Source organism: Loxodonta africana, chromosome 9 (genome assembly GCF_030014295.1).
Source record: "Loxodonta africana isolate mLoxAfr1 chromosome 9, mLoxAfr1.hap2, whole genome shotgun sequence".
Taxonomy (NCBI): Eukaryota; Metazoa; Chordata; class Mammalia; order Proboscidea; family Elephantidae; genus Loxodonta; species Loxodonta africana.
The window spans coordinates 101348138-101370258 of record NC_087350.1 but is presented as its reverse complement, the minus strand read 5'-3'; the positions used below and the strand labels follow the sequence as shown (position 1 = coordinate 101370258).

Here is a 22121-nt window from a genome sequence, read left to right as displayed (position 1 = left end):
GTGAAGTATGAGTTCTGTTTCATTTTTTCGCAGATGGACATCCAGTTTGGCCAGCACCATTTGTTAAAAAGACTGTCTTTTCCCCATTTGATGGACTCTGGGCCCTTGTCGAAGATCAGGTGACCATAGGTAGATTTACGTCTGGCTTCTCAGTTCTGTTCCATTGGTCATTATATCTGTCATTGTACCAGTACCAGGCTGTTTTGACAACTGTCATGGTAGTGCGAGTCTTCCTACTTTAGCCTTCTTCTTCAGTAGTGCTTTACTTATCCAGGGCTTCTTCCCTTTCCGTATAAAGTTAATGATACATTTTTCCATCTCTTTAAGGAATGTTGTTGGTATTTGGATCGGGATTACATTGTATTTGTAAATAGCTCTGGGTAGAGCTGTCATTTTTCCAATGTTGAGTCTACTATCCATGAGCATGGTATGTTTTTCCATTTATGTAGATTTCTTTTGGTTTCTTGCAGTAGTGTTTTATAGTTTTCTTTGTATAGGTCCTTTACATCCCTGGTTGGATTTATTCTCAAGTATTTTATTTTTTTAGGGGCTGTTATAAATGGTACTGTTGTCTTGATTTCCTTTTCATAGCTCTCTTTATTCATATATAGGAATCCAAATGATTTTCATATATGTATATCTTGTATCCTGCCACTCTGCTGAAGCTTTTTATTAGTTCCAGTAGATTTCTTGTGGAGTCTTTTGGGTTTTCTATGTATAGTATCATATCATCTGCAAATGGGGACAGTTTAACTTCTTTGTTACCAATTTGGATGCCGTGTATTTCTTTTTCTTACCTTAATGCTTTAGCTAGAACTTCCAGCACAATGTTAAATAGAAATGGTGATAAAGGGCATCCTTTTTTTGGTCTTTTTCCCTTCTCAAGGGGAGTGTTTTGAGCTTCTCTCTGTTAAGAATGGTGTTGGCTGTTGGCTTTGCATAGATGCCCTTTATTATATTGAGGAATTTCCCTTCTATACCTATTTTATTGAGAGTTTTTATCAGGAATGGGTGTTGGGCTTTGTTGAATGCCCTTTCTGTGTCAATTGAGATGATCATGTGATTCTTTTCTTTTATTTATGTGATGGATTACGTTGATTGATTTTCTAATGTTGAACCATCTTTGCATAGCTGGTATGAACCCTACTTGGTTGTTGTGTGTAATTTTTTTGATATCATGATGAATTCTATTGGCTAGAGTTTTGTTCATAATATTTGTATCTATATTCGTGAGAGATACTGGTCTGTAATTTTCTTTTTTTTGTGATATCTTTGCCTGGTTTTGGTATTAGGTTTATGCTGGCTTCATAGAATGAATTCAGACGTATCACTTCTTTTTCTATGTTCTGAAATAGTTTGAGTAGTACTGGCGTAATCTCTTCTCTGAATGTTTGGTGGATTTCTCCAGTGAAGCCATCTGGGCCAGGGGTTTTGCTTGTTGGGTTTTTTTTTTTTTTTTTAATTACCTTTTCAGTCTCTTCTCTTGTTATGAGTTTGTTCAAATTTTCAACATCATTTTGTGTTCGTTTGGGTAGGTAGTGCGTTTCTATAAATCTGTCCATTTCCTCTGGGCTTTCAAATTTATTGGAGTATAGTTTTTCATAATACTCTGTTATGATCCTTTCTATTTCAGTTGGGTCTGTTGTAATGTCCCCAGTTTCATTCTCATTTGGGCTATTTTCATCCTCTCCTGTTTTTCTTTTGTCTATTTGGCCAGTAGTTTGTTGATTTTGTTGATCCTTTCAAAGAACCAACTTTTGGTTTTGTTGCCTCTATTTTTCTATTCTCTATTCCATTTATTTCTGCTGTGCTCTTTATTGTTTCCTATCTTCTGATGGCTGTGGGCTTCTTTTGCTTTTCTCTATTTGTTCAAGTTGTATAGCTAATGTTTTGATTTTTTCCCTTTTTTGATGTGTGCATCTATTGCTATAAATTGACCTCTGTGTCCCAAAGGTTTTGGTATGATGTGTTATCATTCTTGTTTGAGTCTAGGAATTTTTTTATTTCATCTCTGATTTCTTCTTTTATCCAGTGGCTTTTAAGCAGAGTGTTACTCAGTTTCCATGTAATTGATTTTTTTTCCTTGCTCTTCCTGTTGGTAATTTCTCCTTTGATGGTGTTGTGGTCAGAGTAGATACTTTGTATTATCTCAGTGTTTTGATTTTCTTGAGCGTTGCTCTGTGGCCTAAGATGGGGTCTATTCTGAAGAACGTTCCATGTGCACTGGAAAAGAATGTGTACTTTGCAGCTGTTGGGTGGAGTGTTCTGTATGTGTCTATGAGGTCAAGTTGACTAATTGTGCCCTTTAGTTCTTTCTAGGTGTTTCTTTCTAGCTGTTCTGTCCTTTACTGAGAGTGGCATGTAGAAGTCTCCTGCTATTATGGTGGAACTGTCAATTTCTCTTTTCAGTGCTGTTAGAGTTTGTTTTATGTATTTTGGAGCCCTGTCGTTGGGTGCATCGATGTTTATTATGGTTAAGTCTTCATGATGGATCATCCCTTTAATCATTATATAGTGCCCTTCTTAGTCCTTTATGGTGGATTTTGTTTTAAGGTTTATCTAAGATTAGTATTGCCACTCCTGCTCTTTTTTGGTAGTTATTTGCTTGATATTTTTTTTCCATCCTTTGATTTTTAATATATTTACTTCTTTTTTTTTTTTCTAAAGTGTGTCTCTTGTAGACAGCGTATTGATGGACACTTTTTTAAAATACATTCTGTCACTCTCTGTTTCTTTATGGGTGCATTTAGGCCATTTACATTCAGTGTAATTATTGAATGATGAGTTTATTGCTGTCATTTTTTAGTTTTTTTTTTTTTTTTTTTTGTAGTGCTGACATTTTGTTTGTTCCTCTTACTCTCCTGTGCTGAATTCCTTTTGTTTGTGGATTTCTTTTGTTTTTGTAGATTTTGTTTTATTGATGAATAGATTTGTTATCTTTCTTTGTGATTACCTGGAAATTTACCCTTGTCTTCCTAGGTTTGAACCAGTCTATTATTACTTGGTATTGCCTTGCCTCCCTCTCCATTAAAAGTTCTATACCTACATCATTTATTCCCTCTTTTATTGTTCTGACATTGTTGTCATTTAGAAATTAACTCCTCTGGTTTCCTGTTGTAATTCTTTTGGTTTTGGACAGTCCTTGAGTGTTCAGTCCCTAGGTTGGTATCTGGCTGGTACGATCTTGTGTCCTAGATTCAGGCTGTGGTCTGATATTGTTTGTTCTCAGACTAGAGGACTCCGTTTAATAATTCTTGTAAGTTTGGTTTGGTTTTTACATATTCCCTTAATTACTGTTTTTCTAGAAATGTTTTAATTTCACCATCATATTTGAGTGAGAGTTTTACAGGATGTATTATTCTTAGTTGGCATTTTTTTTTTCTTTCAAGGTTTTATGTATGCCATTGAAGGGAATATTTTTTGATTTACCTTAATATTACAGCAGTATAGATAGGAATTGATTGAGTTAAACTTTCTGTTCCCATTTACCTTTTCTGTTTAGGCATGAATGGATTACTACCTAACTCTAATGATCTTTTTGCAGTGGTTGTCAACATATAATTTTTTTTATTGTACTTTAGATGAGGCTTACAGAACAAACTAACTTTTCATTAAACAGTTAGTACACGTATTGTTTTTATGACATTAAAAACCCAATGACGTGTCAACGCTCTCTGTTCTTGACCTTGGGTTCCCTATTACCAGCTTTCCTGTCCCCTCCTGCCGTCTATGCCTTCCCCCTGGGCTGGTGTGCCCCTTTAGTGTCATTTTGTTTTATGAGCCCATCTAATCTTTTCAAAATATAATTTTGACAATTAGATAAATAATGATACCAGCACCATTTCTGGTTTTATGGAATACCTTGAGTCTTTAGATTAAATTGAATATTTACTAGTTTTGTCTTTCAATGGAATGCCTATAAGTTGAAATACTTTAGTTGGCCCTTTAAGGCATACAGATTTAAAAATTAGATTTTGCTTTGAAAGAGCTTATTTGCTACTAATTTCAAGTATTATTTCATCCTTTTGGATTTAAATTATCTTTAGACATGAAGCATCATATTTGGACTTACTGCTTTATCTACTCTCTGAAAAAAATCTCTCTTCTAGTGTGATAACTCATTAAGAAATATTACTAACAGGGTTGCAAAACCTGAGTGTAGCTAATAGTTCAGTGTAACAAATATTTTGTGAGTTTCTGTGTGTGCAACCGTAAGTGATTAAATCCCCAGTGAAAGCAGAAGTGCTTGTCGACTGCACAGGCCATCAGCAGCAAGTGTCTGAAAAAGGCCCCTAGAGAGGAGGGCATGCTTGTGTTTACGCTTTGCTCTTTAGCAGACATTACAGGAATATGCTTTGCTAAAAGAAAAGTATAGTCTTTTTTTAATTATTCAGACTGCTTGATTGGATTATCCAGTCTGTTGTTTTATGCCCCTTCTCTTGTGATCCATTATCCTCTGTAAACAAAAAGAAGTAGGGGGAGAAAGGAAAAATCAAATTCATCAAGCTGAACATTTTTAAAAGGCTTTTAGCTTAGGCTAAATAGTTGAGTAAATATAGGAGATAGTGACTTACTTGTTGCCTAAATTTTATCTAGTGAGGAAAATTCAAATTAGTAATGCTTTCTCTATGACGACTGAACTATCTATATTCAACAGAGAAGACTCTAGACATGACTTTGCTACGGTTATCTTGAGACCTATGCAGCTAGGTGCACCCATTGCACTACTTACCCTGCGCCTGACAGGCTTTTGGTAGTGATCACTTTCTTCTTTGGGACTAGAAATCCAGTGCTTCCCAGACTGGCATTTTCTCAAAAAGACGGCATTCAAAATTAAAGCTTTTGACTTTTCTTCTAGTCAAGATGGAATAACAGGGACTGGATTAACCCTCCTGCCTGAAAAATTAGACTTCATCAAAATGAAAACTTTTGCTTTGTGAAATACTGCTAAGAGAATGAGAAGACAAGCTGTAGAATGGAAGAAAATATTTGCATGTAATACGTTCAACAAAGAGACATATCCAGATTATATATAACAAACTCCCAAAATGCAATAATAACAAACAAACTGATTAAAAAATGGGGAAAAGATTTTAGCAGGTACTTCTTCAGAGAAGGTATTAGATGGTAAACGAGCACATGAAAAGATGCTCAGTGTCATGAGTCACTAGGAAATACAAATTAAAACTAAATTGAGGTACTACTACATGCCTATTTAAATGTCTAAAACTTGAAAAAATTGGCCATGCTCAGTGTTGGTGAGTATTTGGAAACATTGGAAATTTCATACTTTACTGTTAGGAATGTGAATTGATACAGCCACCTTGGAAAACAATTTAGTAGTTTCTTAAAACATTAAATCAGTTGACCCTGTCATTTTACCTTTTGCTTTTTACCCCAGAGAAATTAAATTGTATGTCTACACAAAGACTTGTATACAAATACTCATAACAGCTTTATTTGTAGTAGCCTAAACTAGAAACAACTCAAATGTCCATCAAGAGGCGGATGTGTGTATTGGTTGTGGTGTATTTGTAGAATGAAACACTATTTAACAATGAGAAAGAATGAACTATTGATTCATACAGCCATGTGGATGAATCTCAGAATAATTATGGTGGGTGAAAGAAGCCAGACAAAAAATAGTACATACAGTATAATTCAATTTATATGAAATGCCTGAAAATACAGACTAAGCTATGGTGACAAAAAATAGATCAGTGGTTACTTGGGATGGGGGTGAGATAATGAGGGGCTGGAGGAAGGGATAGCAAAGGGACACAAGGAAACTTTTTGAGGTGATGGAAGTGTTCCCTACCTTGATTGTGGCAATAGTTTCATGGATGTATGTATATGTCAAAACTTATCAAATTGGATACTTTAAATATGTGTAGTTTATTATATGTAAATTATACTGCAGTAATAACCAAGTGAGTTCTGGAACATTCATCTTGAGCATTATTTCTACACTGCACTCCTACAAAGTAAAAAAAAAGTGGTTAGAGTAATTTAAAATGTTAATTACAGTTCTGACATGTACTGATCTGTGTCTACTTTAAATACCAATGTATTTGTTTTTCAGGCAACTACTCTAAGAGTGAGAAAATTAGAAGAAAACATTGAAGCAGAAAGAGCAGCACATTTAGAATCAAAATTTAACTCTGAAATTATCCAGGTAAAATGTAAATAATTTTTGTAATGGATTTTCTTAGGTTGTGTTATATCATCTGGGAAAAACAGCATTATGTTCGGAAAACTAAGGTGTGCAATTAGAATGCGTAACATAGGACACTCGTATATACTATGAGGATATAGTTGAGCACAGTGTTGACTGCATTAAGGAGGGATTGGCACACTGTTGTCCATGGGCCAGATCCTGCCTATCGCCTGTTCCGGTAAAGTTTCCTTTTGTCTGTGGCTGTGTTTGTGCTGCAGTGGCAGAGTGGAGTAGCTGTGACAGAGATCTTATGGCCTATGAAGCTTAAAATATTTGCCATCAGGCCCTTTACAGAAAAAGTTCGCTGATTAGTGTTCTTTTTATCAACAGCCATGGGATGAATTTCTTTTGTGAACATCTAAAAATGCACCTTCATTTATTGAGTGTCTATCCTGTGCATACCCCATTACTGTATTAAGAGTTGAAATATAAAGGCAAATGAGTTCCCTTTTGGACTTTGCATCTATTGTGAGAAATCTATATGTCCATATGGATATGTATATTGATCAATAGATACAGATGTATAGGTAGAAACACAAAATTCTAATAAACTATGGGGGCATAATAAAGAGAAGAATTAAATATGGAAGGGAAAATTAAAGAAAGGCATTCTAAGGAAAGTATACTTTTTGCTAGGTTTTGGAGAATGAGGGGGAATTTCTACGAGAAGTGAGGGTATAGCATTCTAACCAGAGGGTAACAAACTACTGCCTGTGGGTTAAGTCTATATGTAAAATTATTAACTATATATTAGCTACTCATATAATTTAAAATTAATATTTGATATCTAACTTAGTGCTCAGATTTAGAAAAAAAGCAAAAGTTTATACGTGAACCATAAACCTCTAAATATTGGCAAGTATTCCGAATGAGGTGTATCTAGTAAAGTCTCAGACTAGTTCAAAGCAAATAAGACTGTTAAGTAGTTTTAATTCATCACCATGTTGTCATAAACTATTGTTAAATATGTGTTTGAAGTATTCTATTATCAAGTTTGTTTGGATGCTGTGGCAAAAAAAAGAAAAATGAGAAAGTAGAATCAAAAGCAAAAGACTTGACTCAAAATTGTTAATTTGAAGTTTTAACCTTCTTTCAGTTGGTTTGGTTTACCATTTGTGAATGAGTGTGCTTAAAATATTTGCCATTTTTTGAAAGAGAAAGAAGATAGCAATGTAGTCAGAAGAAAATATTTCCTAGATTTGTTATTTGACTTGTTAACAGTGCATTTAGGCAAAAATAAGGAAGATAAATAGAACTTAAAAGGCTACAAATTGAAAATTTAAATTGAGTTGTATCTATTCTTCATAACTGGGCAAATAATCAACATCACAATAAATGGAGAAAAGATTGAAGTTGTCCAGGATTTCATTTTACTTGGATCCACAGTCAACACCCATGGAAGCAGCAGGCAAGATATCAAATGACATATTGCATTGGGCAAATCTGCTGTAAAAGACCTCTTTAAAATGTTAAAAAGCACAGATGTCACTTTTAGGTCTGAGGTGTGCCCAAGTCAAGCCATGGTGTTTTCAGTTGCCTCATATGCATGTGAAAGCTGGGCAATGAATAAGGAAGACTGAAGAAGATTGATGCCTTTGAACTATGGTGTTGGTGAAGAATATTGAATATACCATGGACTGCCAGAAGAATGAACAAGTCTGTCTTGGAAGAAGTACAGCCAGAATGCTCCTTAGAAGTGAGGATGGCGAGACTTTGTCTCACATAATTTTGACATGTAATCAGGAGGGTCCAGTCTCTGGAGACATCATCCTTGGTAAGGTAGAGGGTCAGCAAAAAAGAGGAAGGGCCTCAATGAGATGCAGTGCTGAAAATGCTCACTTGTCTATGCCAAGAAATTTGGAAGACAGCTGCCTGGCCAACCGACTGAAAGAGATCCATATTTGTGCCTATTCCCAAGAAAGGTGATCCAATCAACTGCGGAAATTATCCAACAATATCATTAATATCACATGCAATGTAAAATTTTGCTGAAGATTATTCAAAAGTGGCTGCAGCAGTGTATTGGCAGGGAACTGCCAGATATTCAAGCTGGATTCAGAAATGGACGTGGAATCAGGGATGTCATTGCTGATGTCAGATGGATCCTGGATGAAAGCAGAGAATACCAGAAGGATGTTTACCTGAGTTTTATGGACTGTACAAAAGCATTCAACTGTGTGCATCTTAACAAATCATGGATAACATTGTGAAGAATGGGAATTCCAGAACACTTAATTATGTTCATGAGGAACCTGTCCTTAGATCAAGAGGCAGTTGTTTGAAGAGAACAAGGGGATGCTGATTGGTTTAAAGTCAGGAAAGGTAGCATCAGGATTGTATCGTTTCACCATACTTAATCTGTATGCTGAGCAAATAATACGAGAAGCTGGACTATATGAAGAAGAATGTGTCATCAGGATTGGAGGAAGACTCATTAACAACCTGCTTTATGCAGATGACACAGTGCTGCTTGCTGATAGTGAAGAGAACTTGAAGCACTTAACTGTTGAAGATCAAAGACCACAGCCTTCAATATGGATTGTACCTCAACATAAAGAAAAGAAAAATCATCAAAACTGGACCAATAAGCGACATCATGATAAATGGAGAAAAGATTGAAGTTGTCAAGGATTTCATTTTACTTGGATCCACAATCAACATCCATGGAAGCAGCAGTCAAGAAATCAAATAACACATTGCATTTGGCAAATCTGCTCAAAAGATCTCTTTATGGTGTTAAAAAGCAAAGATGTCATCTTGAAGACTAAGGTGCACCTGACTCAAGCCATGGTATTTTAAGTCACCTCGTATGCATGCAAAAGCTGGACAGTAGGTAAGGAAGAAAGAAGAAGAATTGATGCCTTTGAATTGTGATGTTGGCGAAGATTCTTGAGTATATCTTGAACTGCCAAAAGAATGAACAAATCTGTTTTGGAGAAGTACAAGCAGAATGCTCCTTAGAAGCAAGGATAGCGAGACTGCGTCTCACATCCTTTGGATATGTTATCAGGAGTGATCTGTCCCTGGAGAAGGACATCATGCTTGCTAAAGTAGAGGGTCAGCAAAAAAGAGGAAGACCCTCAACGAGATGGATTGACAGAGTGGCTGCAACAGTGGGCTCAAGCATAACAACGACTGTGAGGATGGTGCAGGATTGGGCGGTGTTTTGTTCTGTTGTACTTAGGGTCGCTAACAGTTGGAACTGGCTGGATGGCATCTAACAGCAACAGCATACCACTACATAGAGAACTGCCATTTAAAAATTGTTTTATAGATTTTTTTAATAGTTACATATTATTATTTTGTGGAAATATGCATTAGTTTGCTATTCTACCATTGGGGACACAGACAATTCATTTTGTAAAATGTTTTATTATGTAAAATTTCAAGCATATGCAAAAGTGGAGAGAAGAGTAAAAGAAACCCTTGCTGTATCCATCACCCAGTTTCAGCAGTTAACTCTGGTCAGTCTTGTTTGATATACTACGTCCCTGGTCCCCGATTGTTTTGAAGCAAGTCCCAGATATCATATCCTTACACTATAAGTATTGACTTTTTCAGTCAAATAGTATTTTTTGATAATAAAAATTCTACTTTTCTATAGTCAGTAATCTCTGAGAATAAAAAGATGTTAGCTTTTTTAGATTTACAAATATGTTTAGGTAATGATGGGTCTCATAAGAGAAGAATACTTCCTTGGTTTTTAAAACCACTTAATTGATCATATTTTATAAAAGAAGTATTTGAGTGGATTAGTAGGTCAAAATTGGGCACTTTGGTAGGATAGGTTATATAGTATCAGCCTATCTTTTTTCATAATACAGGTAACTCTTCATTCTTTCATTTTTCCTCCCTTCCAGTAAACATATTGAGAAAGGGAATAAACTGGCTTTTGTTTGTTTTCCTTTTTTAAACCAAAGCAGAAAAAAATGTGTTTGGATGAATGATTATCTGCTGTTAAGAAAGTAGTCTACTCAATTTAAGATTGATGCTAGTATTTCTTAGGTCGCTTTAATTACTATACTGTCATCTGGTAGTTACGGATTCGAGACCTCGAAGGAGCTTTACAAGTAGAAAAGGCCAGCCAGGCAGAAGCTGTTGCTGATTTGGAAATGATAAAAAATGAATTCAAAGAAGTTGAAATTGCGTATGAGAGAGAAAAGCATAATGCACAGGAGAGCTTCGCAAAACTAAATATGTAAGTGTTTACGGTAAAATCAATACTAACCAAACCTGTTTTGCCTATAACCTGGATCATAGTACAAATACCTGTTATCAAAAAGGGAAGTGTTACCCTCCTAAAGCCTTTCATTTAAGAATATGTGATCTTTTTTTCTTAGAAAAAAGGTAAGGGTGGCCTGTTGGCGTGAAAACATGATATATACAGTGCATCTGTCACTTGTGCTAAAGGTATATAATAGCAGTTGACAAAAATATATTTGTAAAACCTGCTCTGACACTTTAACTTTTCAGATTGGAAAGAGAATATTTCTCTAAAAACAAGAAACTAAACGAAGAGATAGAGGAACAGAAGAAAGTAATTATGGACCTTTCAAAGAGACTCCAGTATAATGAAAAAAGTTGCAGTGAATTACAGGAAGAACTGGTAATGGTAAGGATGAAAAAGAACACCCTACGGCAATTACTTTATTGGTCCGGCTTGATGTGTGGCAAGTTTTTCCCTCACTGAAGCACATGAGATAGTAGTGTGAAAATAACTTTAGTGACATGTGGTTACAAAATTTCAAAATTAGAGATGCTGATTACTAACAAACGTGTAGAATAAAGCCTCTGATTTGGAATGATTGGGGGAACTAACTGAATTAGTAAAAACTCTAAATTATAGAATGTTTTAAAATGTGTTCAGGAGTTTTTCTTTCTTTTTTTTTAAAGTACATAAAACAATGTTACCTGGGGTGAGAAACTCAGGATTTATAATCAGTAGATCTAATGATAGATTCCAGCGGCTCTCTTTTATAGTCGCTTTGTACCGGATCTTTCTCTCTCCACTCCCCAGTAATCTAGGTTTCATACCATCGCCAGCTTCATCTTTCTAAAATACTGATCTGATCTTGTCAACCTCCCTTTTTTCAAAAACCGTCGAGGTCTTGTTGCCTTCAGAATAAAACCCAGCTTATTGTCTGTTGTGCAATCTAAGGACCTTTTTATTTTATCTCCGTGTTACTTTTCCAGCTTCTTTTACCATTGCCCTCCATTTTGCTTCAGCCCCCTTAGAATACTCCTAGCCTCCCAAACACATTATATATTCTTATAGCTTCTTTCCAGTGTTCAAGCTGTTCATTTTTGGGGTGACATTGATTGAAATGCTCTTCCTCTTCTTTTCTACCAGCAAATTCCTAAAAATCCTGGAAGGCCCACCTCTGTTATCTTGCTATCTGTGAAGCTTTTCACGAGTTCATCTTTTTTCTTACTCTCCCATCCACCTTAAGTCAGAATGTTGCCCCTCCTCAGTCCTGTGTTTCTTTAGCATTTAGTTTAGCATCTTCATTCTAACACTTGGTAAAATCTGATATGACCTCTCCCAAGAGATAAGAGATTGTAAATGCATTTGTTGCTGTTGTTGTTAGGTGCCGTTGTGTTGGTTCCGACTCATAGTGACACTGTATACAGCAGAACAAAACACTGCCCAGTTCTGTGCCATTGTCACAATCATTGCTATGCTTGAGCCCATTTTTGCAGCCACCGTGTCAGTCCATCTCATTGAGGGTCTCCCTCTTTTTTGCTGACCCTTTACCAAGCATGGTATCTTTCTCCAGGGATTGATCCCTGTTGATAACATGTCCAAAGTATGTGAGACATAGTCTTGCCATCCTTGCTTCTAAGGAGCATTCTGGTTGTATTTCTTCCAAGACGGATTTGTGTGTTCTTTTGGCAGTCCATGGTATATTCAGTATTCTTTACCAACACCATAATTCAGAGGTATCAATTTTACATACCCACATTCCACCATAGAACTTGCCTCAATAAACATTTGTTGAATGGATTTGTTTGGTAGATGCGGCATACTCTTACTCTGCAGTTTGCTGGGAACTCCAACAGGGAGGGCATAAAGTTTAGAGTGATATTCTCTGCCCTCTTTATCTCATTCCCCACATCCATACCTTGTTCCGAGACATGGCTACTTCACTTTCAAATATGCCCCATAACTCTTAGTTCTTCTTACCGAGGAAGAAAAATTATTTCTCCTTGTCAAAAAAGGTGGAGACTGGATTATTCTAAGAAGTGTTGGCCAAATCAGTGCTGCTCAGGCAGAAAGGCAATTATGGAGTAATATTTAAACTTTTCAGTGTATTCAGATTATCTAGTATTAAGTTGTATTATGTAAGTCTCCAGTCAGCTCATGGTATTCAGTGTGCTGTAGTTCAGGGATTGATCTCATCACTTGTTCTATGCTTGAATTTGTAGTTGGGTAGTTTGGACGTGGGGTCTAAGAAAGTTCAGAGCTCTCTGTGTAGCATATTCTGGTGTCTGTTTACTGTTCTGTGTGACCTTCAATTCCATGGCATGTCCCACTCCTTAATGCCTGGTTCAGCAGGAGTTAGTTCAACAGGGTGAATCAGTGGTGGAGAAAAACATGTCAGTATCTTTGAGCTGAGTCCTGTATTTGATTTGCTTGTTTATTAGATACTGTCCTCAACAGTTTGGAAAGTCAGCCGGAGTTGTAACTAAGAGTGTAATAGTTAAAACATTGTCACCAACATAAATTGTATGAATTCTCCCAATTGTGTCCTTTAGCACTTCAGTGTGGGAACGCTGGTGGTGCAACAGTTAAGTGCTCAGCTGCTAACTGAAGAGTTGGCAGTTTGAACCCACCCAGCAGCTCCACAGGAGAAAGACCTGGTGATCTGCTCCCATAAAGATGACAGCCTAGAAAACCTTATGGGATAGGCCCTCCTCTGTCCAGTGGGTCACTATGGGTCAAGATCAACTTGACGATGCCTAAGAACAACCACTTCAGTGGCTAAATAGGAAATAAAAGGAGACCGATTTAATTTACCACAGAGAATATTGGTGCTTTATGAGAAAAAAATTTACTAGGTGCCAGCAGCTTTCTTCCTTTTTGAAACTTTCACAATTCGATGGATGATCTAAAATAAGGCGTGTTGCAGCTCACCAGCAACCTTTGTTTGCTTGGTTGGGTCTTTTGTGGACATTTTATAAAACACAATTGTTTTGATCATGGTGCTGAACTTGTAGACTGTTCCATCTTCAAAGCTTGATGGATTGCTAAAAGCAGTTGAAGATCTGTGAATAATAGTTCCTTGCTGAATTGAAAATGGGGTGCTCAGAAATCTTATTCATGTTGCAACCTAAGTAAGCTGCAATTTATGTGATTCCATCTTAGCTCTTAATATGTTCCCTTTATTTTTTTATTCTCTTAAACCCTTGCTTAATGTCTTGTTTTCTTCCATCTTTCTCTTCTTTTCATCCTGTTTTTTCCTTCTATATTATTTTTTTCTTTTTCTTTTCTCTTTTATGCTTATTAGAACTGTTGCTCTCTATCTCCTTACCTGATTATAATATGAAATTTAAAAATTATTTGTCATATTAAGGAAAATACTGTAATTTAAATAGTAAGTGCAATGTTTTAATTTTTGTAAAAAATTAAGTCTTTCATTTCCCTAAATACATTTTTCTTGTATACATTCCTTTATTGATTTTTTAAAAAATAGATTAATGGCCCTTGGGGGGAAAAGTTGTTTTCTTTCTTTTTTGTTAAATTCCTCTCTAAATATCTAACAAATTAAAATTATAAAGCAATAAAAAATGGAGTTTTTCTAGTTTAAGCATCCCTAAAGTCTGCTTGTTATTTGTGGTTTGAAGTCATGATTATTGTTGACCGAACAGAAAATGACTTAAGAAGAAGCTTTTACCTTCAGCTTTTGGAAATGAAACTTTGCTCTAATGTCATCCTATGATGTCATGTACCCTAGTGTGTCTTTCCCAAAGTGATATTTCTTTTGAGCATAATACATAGTTTTGTTATTTTATAGAATATAGATGGGAAGCGTAAATTACCTACAAGTTATTTTTCTCTTCCTTTGAGGAAACAGCTTGTTTGGTAGTTGAGGTCATGTTCATGGCCATTATTCAAGCCTTGGTCTTTTATTCTCTCTGTTGCTTTGAAAGAGAACATTAAAGCTGCTTTTCTCAGTATGTTTACTAGTGAGATAAAGGTGTTATTAATAATATACAGAGACCTTAGGAAAATTTGAAACTTAAAAATAGCAGCTCTACAATTTAGTATAGCATAGCCTCTCAGATCTGGGAGGGACCTTAGAGATACCTAGCCCAGGATACATAAAGTGTTAATAAACCCATTGGAAAGTGATAGCTCCCCTGTTTCAGGAGATAGGAATACAAAGATAGACTGTAATTTTGGAGAAGTCCAAACTGAGCATGTTGAGTCTTCTGTGGGCATTTACCAAATATAAACCCAGAAGACTTTTAGCTGTGCTTTTATATTAATGAGATTACTTCTATTCAATGTATGGATTTAAAAAAAGTGATTGGTAGAACAAATAGTATATTATTATTATTTTAAATTTCATATAATTAGTAGAATTTCAACATAGGACAACTAGGAATTTAATAAAATTAGTTTCATGTTCTGTGTTGTATACTATTGAATTTCACTTAAAAAGTTATTAAGAATTGAGCTATTAATTTCAAGATCTGTGAATTTAATAATGAGTTAATCAACTACTAAATAAAAATGAATTCATAGTTTAAGCCACTTAGTGATTGTGCTTATTAAAGTCCGTTAGCGGCTCAACAGATCCAGGTGGGGCTTTTCAGACTTTACTGTGACTTTTTATATGTGCTTCTCTTGAAGCAGGGGAGCGATTATTGTCAAATTGGTATTATTAGGACTTGCTTTGTGCCTTCTTCAATGAAAAATTTTTAAGTTCATCATTTCTTGAGATTTGTTTTTCTGCCACTCAGTAATATTTAGTTACAGCTCTAGGAGAGAGCACATATTGAAAAGGGAATTCTAGTTCTCATGAGGTTTTGCTTGAAGAATGTTTTAGTCTCTAAAGAACTTGTGATTGAAAATGGTCAAGTGTATATTTCTTCCCTTTACTTTGGGGGCTTAGCTGATTATATAAGAATGATGATTGCTAGCATTAGATAGGATTTTTGAACGTGTTTGATTGCAATGCTTTATAGTGAAGTTAATGTTTCTTGATAATATTTTCGTTTCAAATGATTTATTAGGTTTGCTTTAGAGAGACGTGTTTCTGATTTTGTAGAAGGTTTTGAAAACGATTGGGCTAATAAATATTGTATTCTGCATTTTAATTAAAATTTTTGATTCCTGTTTTTCACCCAGAATCATAGTAGTGTTTCTATATGAGCATTGTTTTTGCTAATATAAACACCATTTTCTGTCACTCTTAGTGACCGTTAAAATTTCATACTATTAAAAAGTATTGACTGAATGTGTGTGTGTGTTTCTGTATGTACATTTAAATGTTTGTTATGTAGGACTGGCTTCCTAAGTAATTCTGGGCAGCTTGAGATGAAAAAAAAAAAAAAATCCATTGGTATTTTTGGTTGAACATTTTCCTAAAATTTGTGAAAAAGATGGCAAGGGATTTATAATATAGGTATAAAGCTTTTTCATTCAGCTTTTTGAAATTTATTCCTATACAAATTAGTAAAATTTGAAAATCCAAACTTCTTTTTTTAACCTAAAAAAAATAATATGGTACTTGTGTGTGTGTGACAGAGAGACACAGAGAAAGAGAGAGAAAGCCAGAGAGAAAGAAAGATATCTTTGTATGTTAAGGCCCATATTCAGATTGGAAGGTAGCATTTACTGAAAAATAAACTAATTATAAAGCTACATAAGGAAGGGTAACATTTCATCGTATGAGATGATCAGTTGGGATCATAGAATGCTCACATCCTTGGAAACAGCATAGGCAAGCAAAGAGGGAAAAATATGGTGAGCTGTTTTATGAAAAAGTAAGAGATTTTAGCTACCGATATGATCAAGGAAAAGCTGCAGATGGTGATAAGTATGAATGCTAACTGGATAAATTCAGTACAGCTCAGCAAGCTCTCCTTGAGTCCTTAGAAATGAACCGGGTATGTGATGGTAACTAGGTGGAACATATGATGAAAGAGTGAGCTGTGGGGGTAAAAGTATGTGATGTTGATTTTCAATTCTGATAATCACCTCTTTTGACTTGGGAGAATTCCCTTATCATGGCTTGACATATATTTAAATTAAAAAATTAAAAGCTCACTTGAGTGTGTAAGTGTTCAGAAATTATGAGCAGCATGTATCACTGTGTCAAAAGTTCATCCCATGTTTAAAATGCTAATTTAATTAAAAAACTTATTGACTAAATAAAGGTATTTAATTTTTTTTTTGTCTATTTTCTTCCCACTGTTTCTAACTGGTGGTATAGTGGTTAAGAGTTCGGCTACTAACCAAAATGTCAGCAGCTCAAATCCATCAGGTGCTCCTTGGAAACCCTATGGGGCAGTTCTACTCTGTCCTATAGGGTCACTATGAGTTGGAATCGACTTGATGGCAATGGGTTTGAGTTTTGGTATTTCTGACTTTATTAAAAGCGTCCCTTAATTACTTTCATTTCATTTTATGCCTTGAATCAACCTTTCCATTGCAGAACAGCAGGGCCCATTTGCTGATTTTTAGATATAAATGTTTGCATATACTTCTATTTTTTTGAGAGCCTACATTAGAAGTTTTTATTTACCTGCTTATCCATTTATGATGTCATTTATGCTTTGCGAGCAAAAAAGTGAAGGCTGAGTTTTGGCAGGCACAAAGAAAGATAAGATGATTATTAAGGAAACAAAAGAATTACATGTTAGATTAAACCAGAAATTCATTCCATTTAGCAGTATGTGAGATAAAATATACCAATGTGTATTTTGTGGAAATATAAGGTAGTTCTTTGCCATCTCTTTGTTCTTTTTGGTTAAAGCTATTTTATACCCACCCCGACTCCTCTTTAATAATACATTAAGGTCTTTTGGTCATAAATTTTTCTGAACTTTCTTTGAATAGGGGCCCTGGTGATGCAGTGGTTAAGTGTTTAGCAGCTAACCAAAAAGTCAGCAGTTTGAATCCACCAGCTGCTCCTTGAAATACCTAGGGAGTGGTTCTACTCTGTCTGATAGTGTTGTTATGAGTCGGAGTTGACTCGACAGGAATAGGTTTTTTTTTTTTGGTTCTTTGAATATTCTGATATTTTCAGCTCACTGTTTGTATTGATCAGAGATGCATTGTAGCATCTATAATAGTCCTTGGTTCATGGTAGGTGATCAGTAAATGTCCATCTTACCATCATCTGGTTAGCCAGCATAGCATTTTTTCTTGTCATTAGGTGCCGTCAAGTAGGTTCTGACTCATAGCGACCCTATGTACAACAGAATGAAACACTGCCCAGTCCTGGACTGTCCTCACAATCGTTACGCTTGAGCCAGTTGTTGCGGCCACTGTGTCAGTTCATCTCTTTGAGGGTCTTCCTCTTCTTCATTGACTGTCTACCTCACCAAGCATGATGTCCTTCTTCAGGGACTGGTCCCTGCTTGATAACATGTCCAAAGTATGTGAGACAATGTCTCACCTTCCTTGCTTCTAAGGAGCATTCTGGCTATACTTCTTCTAAGACAGATTTGTTGTTCTTCTGGTAGTCCATGGTATATTCATTATTCTTCACCAGTACCATAATTCAAAGGCGTCAGTCCTTCTTTCATCTTCCTTACTCATTGTCCAACTTTTGCATGCATATGAGGCAATTGAAAATACCATGGCTTGGGTCAGGCATACCTTAGTCCCCAAAGTGACATCTTTGCTTTTTAATATTTAAAGAGATCTTTTGCAGCAGATTTGCCCAATGCAATGCATCATTTGATTTCTTAACTGCTGCTTCTGTGGGTGTTGATTGTGGGTCCAAGTAAAATGAAATCCTTGACAACATCAATATTTTCTCTGTTTATCATGATACCGCTTATCGGTCCAGTTGTGAGGATTTTTGTTTTCTTTATGTTGAGGTGCAATCCGTACTGAAGGCTGTGGTCTTTGATCATCATGTAAGTGCTTCAAGTCCTCTTCACTTTCAGCAAGCAGGGTGGTATCATCTGCATAACACAGGTCGTTAATGAGCCTTCCTCCAATCCTGATGCCCCATTCTTCTTCATATAGTCTTGCTTCTCGTATTATTTGCTTAGCATGCAGATTGAGTAAGTATGTTGAAAGGATACAATCCTGACACACGTGTTTCCTGATTTTAAACCATGCAGTATCCTATGTTCTGTTTGAACGACTATCTCTTGGTCTCTGTGTAGGTTCCTCATGAACACAATTAAGTGTTCTGGAATTCCCATTCTTCGCATTGTTATCCGTAATTTGTTATGGTTCACACAGTCGAATGCTTTTGTATAGTCAGTGAAACATAGGTAAACATCTTTCTGGAGTTATCTGCTTTTGGCCAAGATCTATCTGACATAAGCAATGGTACCCCTTGTTTCATGACCTTTTCTGAATCTGCCTTGAATTTCTGGCAGTTCCCTGTCAATGTATTGCTGCAACCACTTTTGAATGATCAAAAAAAAATTTTTTTTATGTGTGCGTTAGATGAAGGCGTACAGAACAAACTAGCTTCCCTTTAGAGAATTAGTATACATATTGTCTTCCGACATTGGTTACCAACCCCATGAAATGTCAACACTCTCCCTTCTCGACCTTGGGTTCCCTGTTACCAGCTTTCCTGTCCCCTCCTGCCTTCCTGTTGTCTTTGGGCTGGTGTGCCCCTTTACACTCCTTTTGTTTTATGGGCCTGTCTAATCTTTGGCTGAAGGGTGAACCCCAGGAGTGACATCATTACTGAGCTAAAAGGGTGTCCAGAGGCCATATTCTCAGAGTTTCTCCAGCCTCTGTCAGGCCATGAGCCTGGTCTTTTTTGTGAGTTAGAATTTTGTTCTACATTTTTTTCCAGCTTTGTCCGGGACACTCCACTGTGATCCCTGTCAGAGCAGTTAGTGGTGGCAGCCATGCATCATCCAGCTGTGCTGGGCCCAGTCTCGTGGGGGCAGTGGTAGTTGTGGTCCATTAATCCTTTGGACTAATCCTTCCCTTTTGTCTTTGGCTTTCTTCATTCTCTCCTGTTCCCGACAGAGTGAGACCAGTGCAGTATTGTGATGGTTAAGATTGTGTATCAACTTGCCCGGGCCATGATTTTCAGTGTTTTGGCAGTTGTATAATGTTATGATCACTTTCTTGTTGAAATTTGCTATGTGATCACCCTCATGATGGAATCTGCTGAGTGGTACTCGTCGGGGTGGGGCCTGTGGTGGCTCACTGCCCCCTCAGCCTTCATCTCTTTGCCTTTGGCCACCTGCTTCTTTCCTGCTCTCCTTGCAAAGGTTGTTGGCCTGTTCTGGATCCAGCAGCTGTCTCTTGTCTGACCTTCGGTTCTTGGGACTTGAGCTAGCAGCTTACCTGTCTATCTTGGGATTCGCCGATCTTCGTGGCCTGCGAGCAAGAGTCCCGTTTCCTGACCTGTCTATCTTGGGCTTGTCAGCCTCTGCAGCTAAGTGACTCAGGAGAAGCCTTGCGGTCTCTTGCCTGCTGGCCTTGGGGATTCCTTGGCCGTCAAAACCTGCGAGTGGGATCCCTGCTCTCCAACCTGCTCATCTTGGGTTCACCAGCTTCTGCGGCTCTGTGAATTGGGAAAGGACTCTATCCTGAACCAAAGACTTGAGACATTCCAACCCCTACAATCGCATGAGCTATTTCCTTAACATAAATCTCTCTATGTATATTTATACGCATTACTGGTTTTGCTTCTCTAGAAAACCCAGCCTAAGACAAGTACCTTAGATGGCTGCTCACAAGCTTTTAAGACCCCAGACGCTACTCACCAAAGCAGAACGTAGAACATTTTCTTTATAAACTGTTATGCCAATTGAGCTAGATGTTCCCTGAGACCATGGCCCCCACATTGCTCAGCCCAGCAACTCCATACCTCTGGGAGTCTGGATGTGTTCATGGATCCTCTGCGACCCTGCCTTGGACAAGATGCGCTGGCTTCCCGAGCACTGTGTACTGTATTACTGTAGTACTCTTTACCGAAGTTACCACTTATCTATTGTCTATTTAGTTTTTTTCCATCCCTGCTACTCCCCTCCCTTGTAACTATCAAAAATTTTTTCTTTTGTTGTGTAAACCTTTTCATGAGTTTTTATGTAAGTGTTTTCATACAATATTTGTCCTTTTGTGATTGATTTATTTCACTGAGCCTAACACCCTCCAGATTCATCCATGTTGTGATATGCTTCACAGATTCATCATTGTTCTTTATCATTGTGTAATACTCCATTGTGTGTATGTATCAAAGTTTGTTTATCCATTCATCTGTTGATGAGTATCTGGGTTGTTTCCATCTTTTTGCTATTGTGACCAATGCTGCAGTGAGCATGGGTATGCATATGCCTATCCGTATGACTGCTCTTATTTTTCCGAGATATATTCCTAGGAGTGGGATTGCTGGATCATATGGTATTTTATTTCTGGCTTTCTAAGGAATTTTTTTTTTTTTTTTTTTAAGGAAACACCATATTGTTTTCCAAAATGCTTGTACCATTTTGCATTCCTACCAGGAGTGCATAAGAGTTCCAGTCTCCCCACAGCCTCCCCAATATTTGTTATATTCTGTTTTTTTTGATTTGTGCCAGTAATGCCAGAGTAAGTTGGTATTTCATTGTGATTTTGATTTGCATTTCTCTAAGGGTTGCGAGCATTTTCTTGTGTCTGTTAGCTGCTTGAATGTCTTCTTTGGTGAAGTGTCTTTGTTCATTTCCTTTGCCCATTTTTAAACTGCATTATTTGTCTTTTTGTTGTAGCGGTCTTGGATTTTCCTATAGATTTTAGAGATTAGACCTTTGTCGGATTCATCAGAGCCAAATATTTTTTCTCAGTCTGTAGCTTCTCTTCTTACTCTTGCATACTTGGTATCCCACTTGGTTGTGGTGTATTATTTTTTTGATATGGTGCTGAATTCTATTGAGAATTTTTGCATCTATATTCATGAGAGATGATTGGTCTATAATTTTGTTTTTTTGTGGTGTCTTTGGCTGGTTTTGGTGTCAGGGTTAAGCTGGTTTCATAGAGTAAATTCAGAAGTATCCCTTACTTTTCTATGTTCTGAAATAGTTTGAGTAGTACTGGTGTAAGCTCTTCTCTGAATGTTTGGTAGAATTCTCCAATGAAGCCATCTGGACCAGGCTTTTTATTTTTGGGATTTTTTTTTTTTATTACCTTTTCAATCTCTTCTCTTGTTATGGGTCTGTTCAGATTTCCAATGTCATTTTGTGTTAGTTTGGGTAGGTAGTGTGTTTCTGGAAATTTGTCCATTTCCTCTGGGCTTTCAAATTTGTTGGAGTATAGTTTTTCATAATACTCTGTTACGATCCTTCTTATTTCAGTTGGGTCTGTTGTAATGTTCCCCATTTCATTTCTTTTTGGGTTTTTTTGTGTCTTCTCCTGTTTTTCTTTTGTCAATTTGGCCAGTGGTTTGTTGATTTTGTTGATCCTTTCAGAGAACCAACTTTTGGTGTTGTTCATTCTTTCTGTTGTTTTTCTATTCTCTATTTCATTTATTTCTGCTGTGATCTTTATTATTTCCTTGCTTCTGGTGGCTGTGGGCTTCTTTTGCTTTTTTCTGTTTGTTCAAGTTGTATAGCTAATGCTTTGATTTTGTCCCTTCTTTTTTGATGTGTACACCTATTGCTATAAATTGACCTCTGAACACTGCCTTTGCTGTGTCTTAAAGGTTTTGGTATAATGTTTTTTCATTCTTGTTTGATTTTAGGAATCTTTTTATTCTCTTGAGCAAAATTT

General features: G+C 36.5%; 1 protein-coding gene across 9 annotated transcripts in view; it reads left to right on the top strand.

The window, feature by feature from the left end:
* Positions 1 to 22121, top strand: part of CCDC171 (coiled-coil domain containing 171) — a 313930-nt gene that overhangs the window by 62890 nt on the left and 228919 nt on the right. For all 9 annotated transcript variants that reach the window (XM_064290475.1, XM_064290472.1, XM_064290471.1 and 6 more), the window contains 3 exons: positions 6083 to 6175; positions 10255 to 10415; positions 10691 to 10829. In XM_064290475.1, coding sequence (XP_064146545.1) covers positions 6083 to 6175; positions 10255 to 10415; positions 10691 to 10829 — 393 coding nt within the window. The remainder of the gene's footprint in view (positions 1 to 6082; positions 6176 to 10254; positions 10416 to 10690; positions 10830 to 22121) is intronic.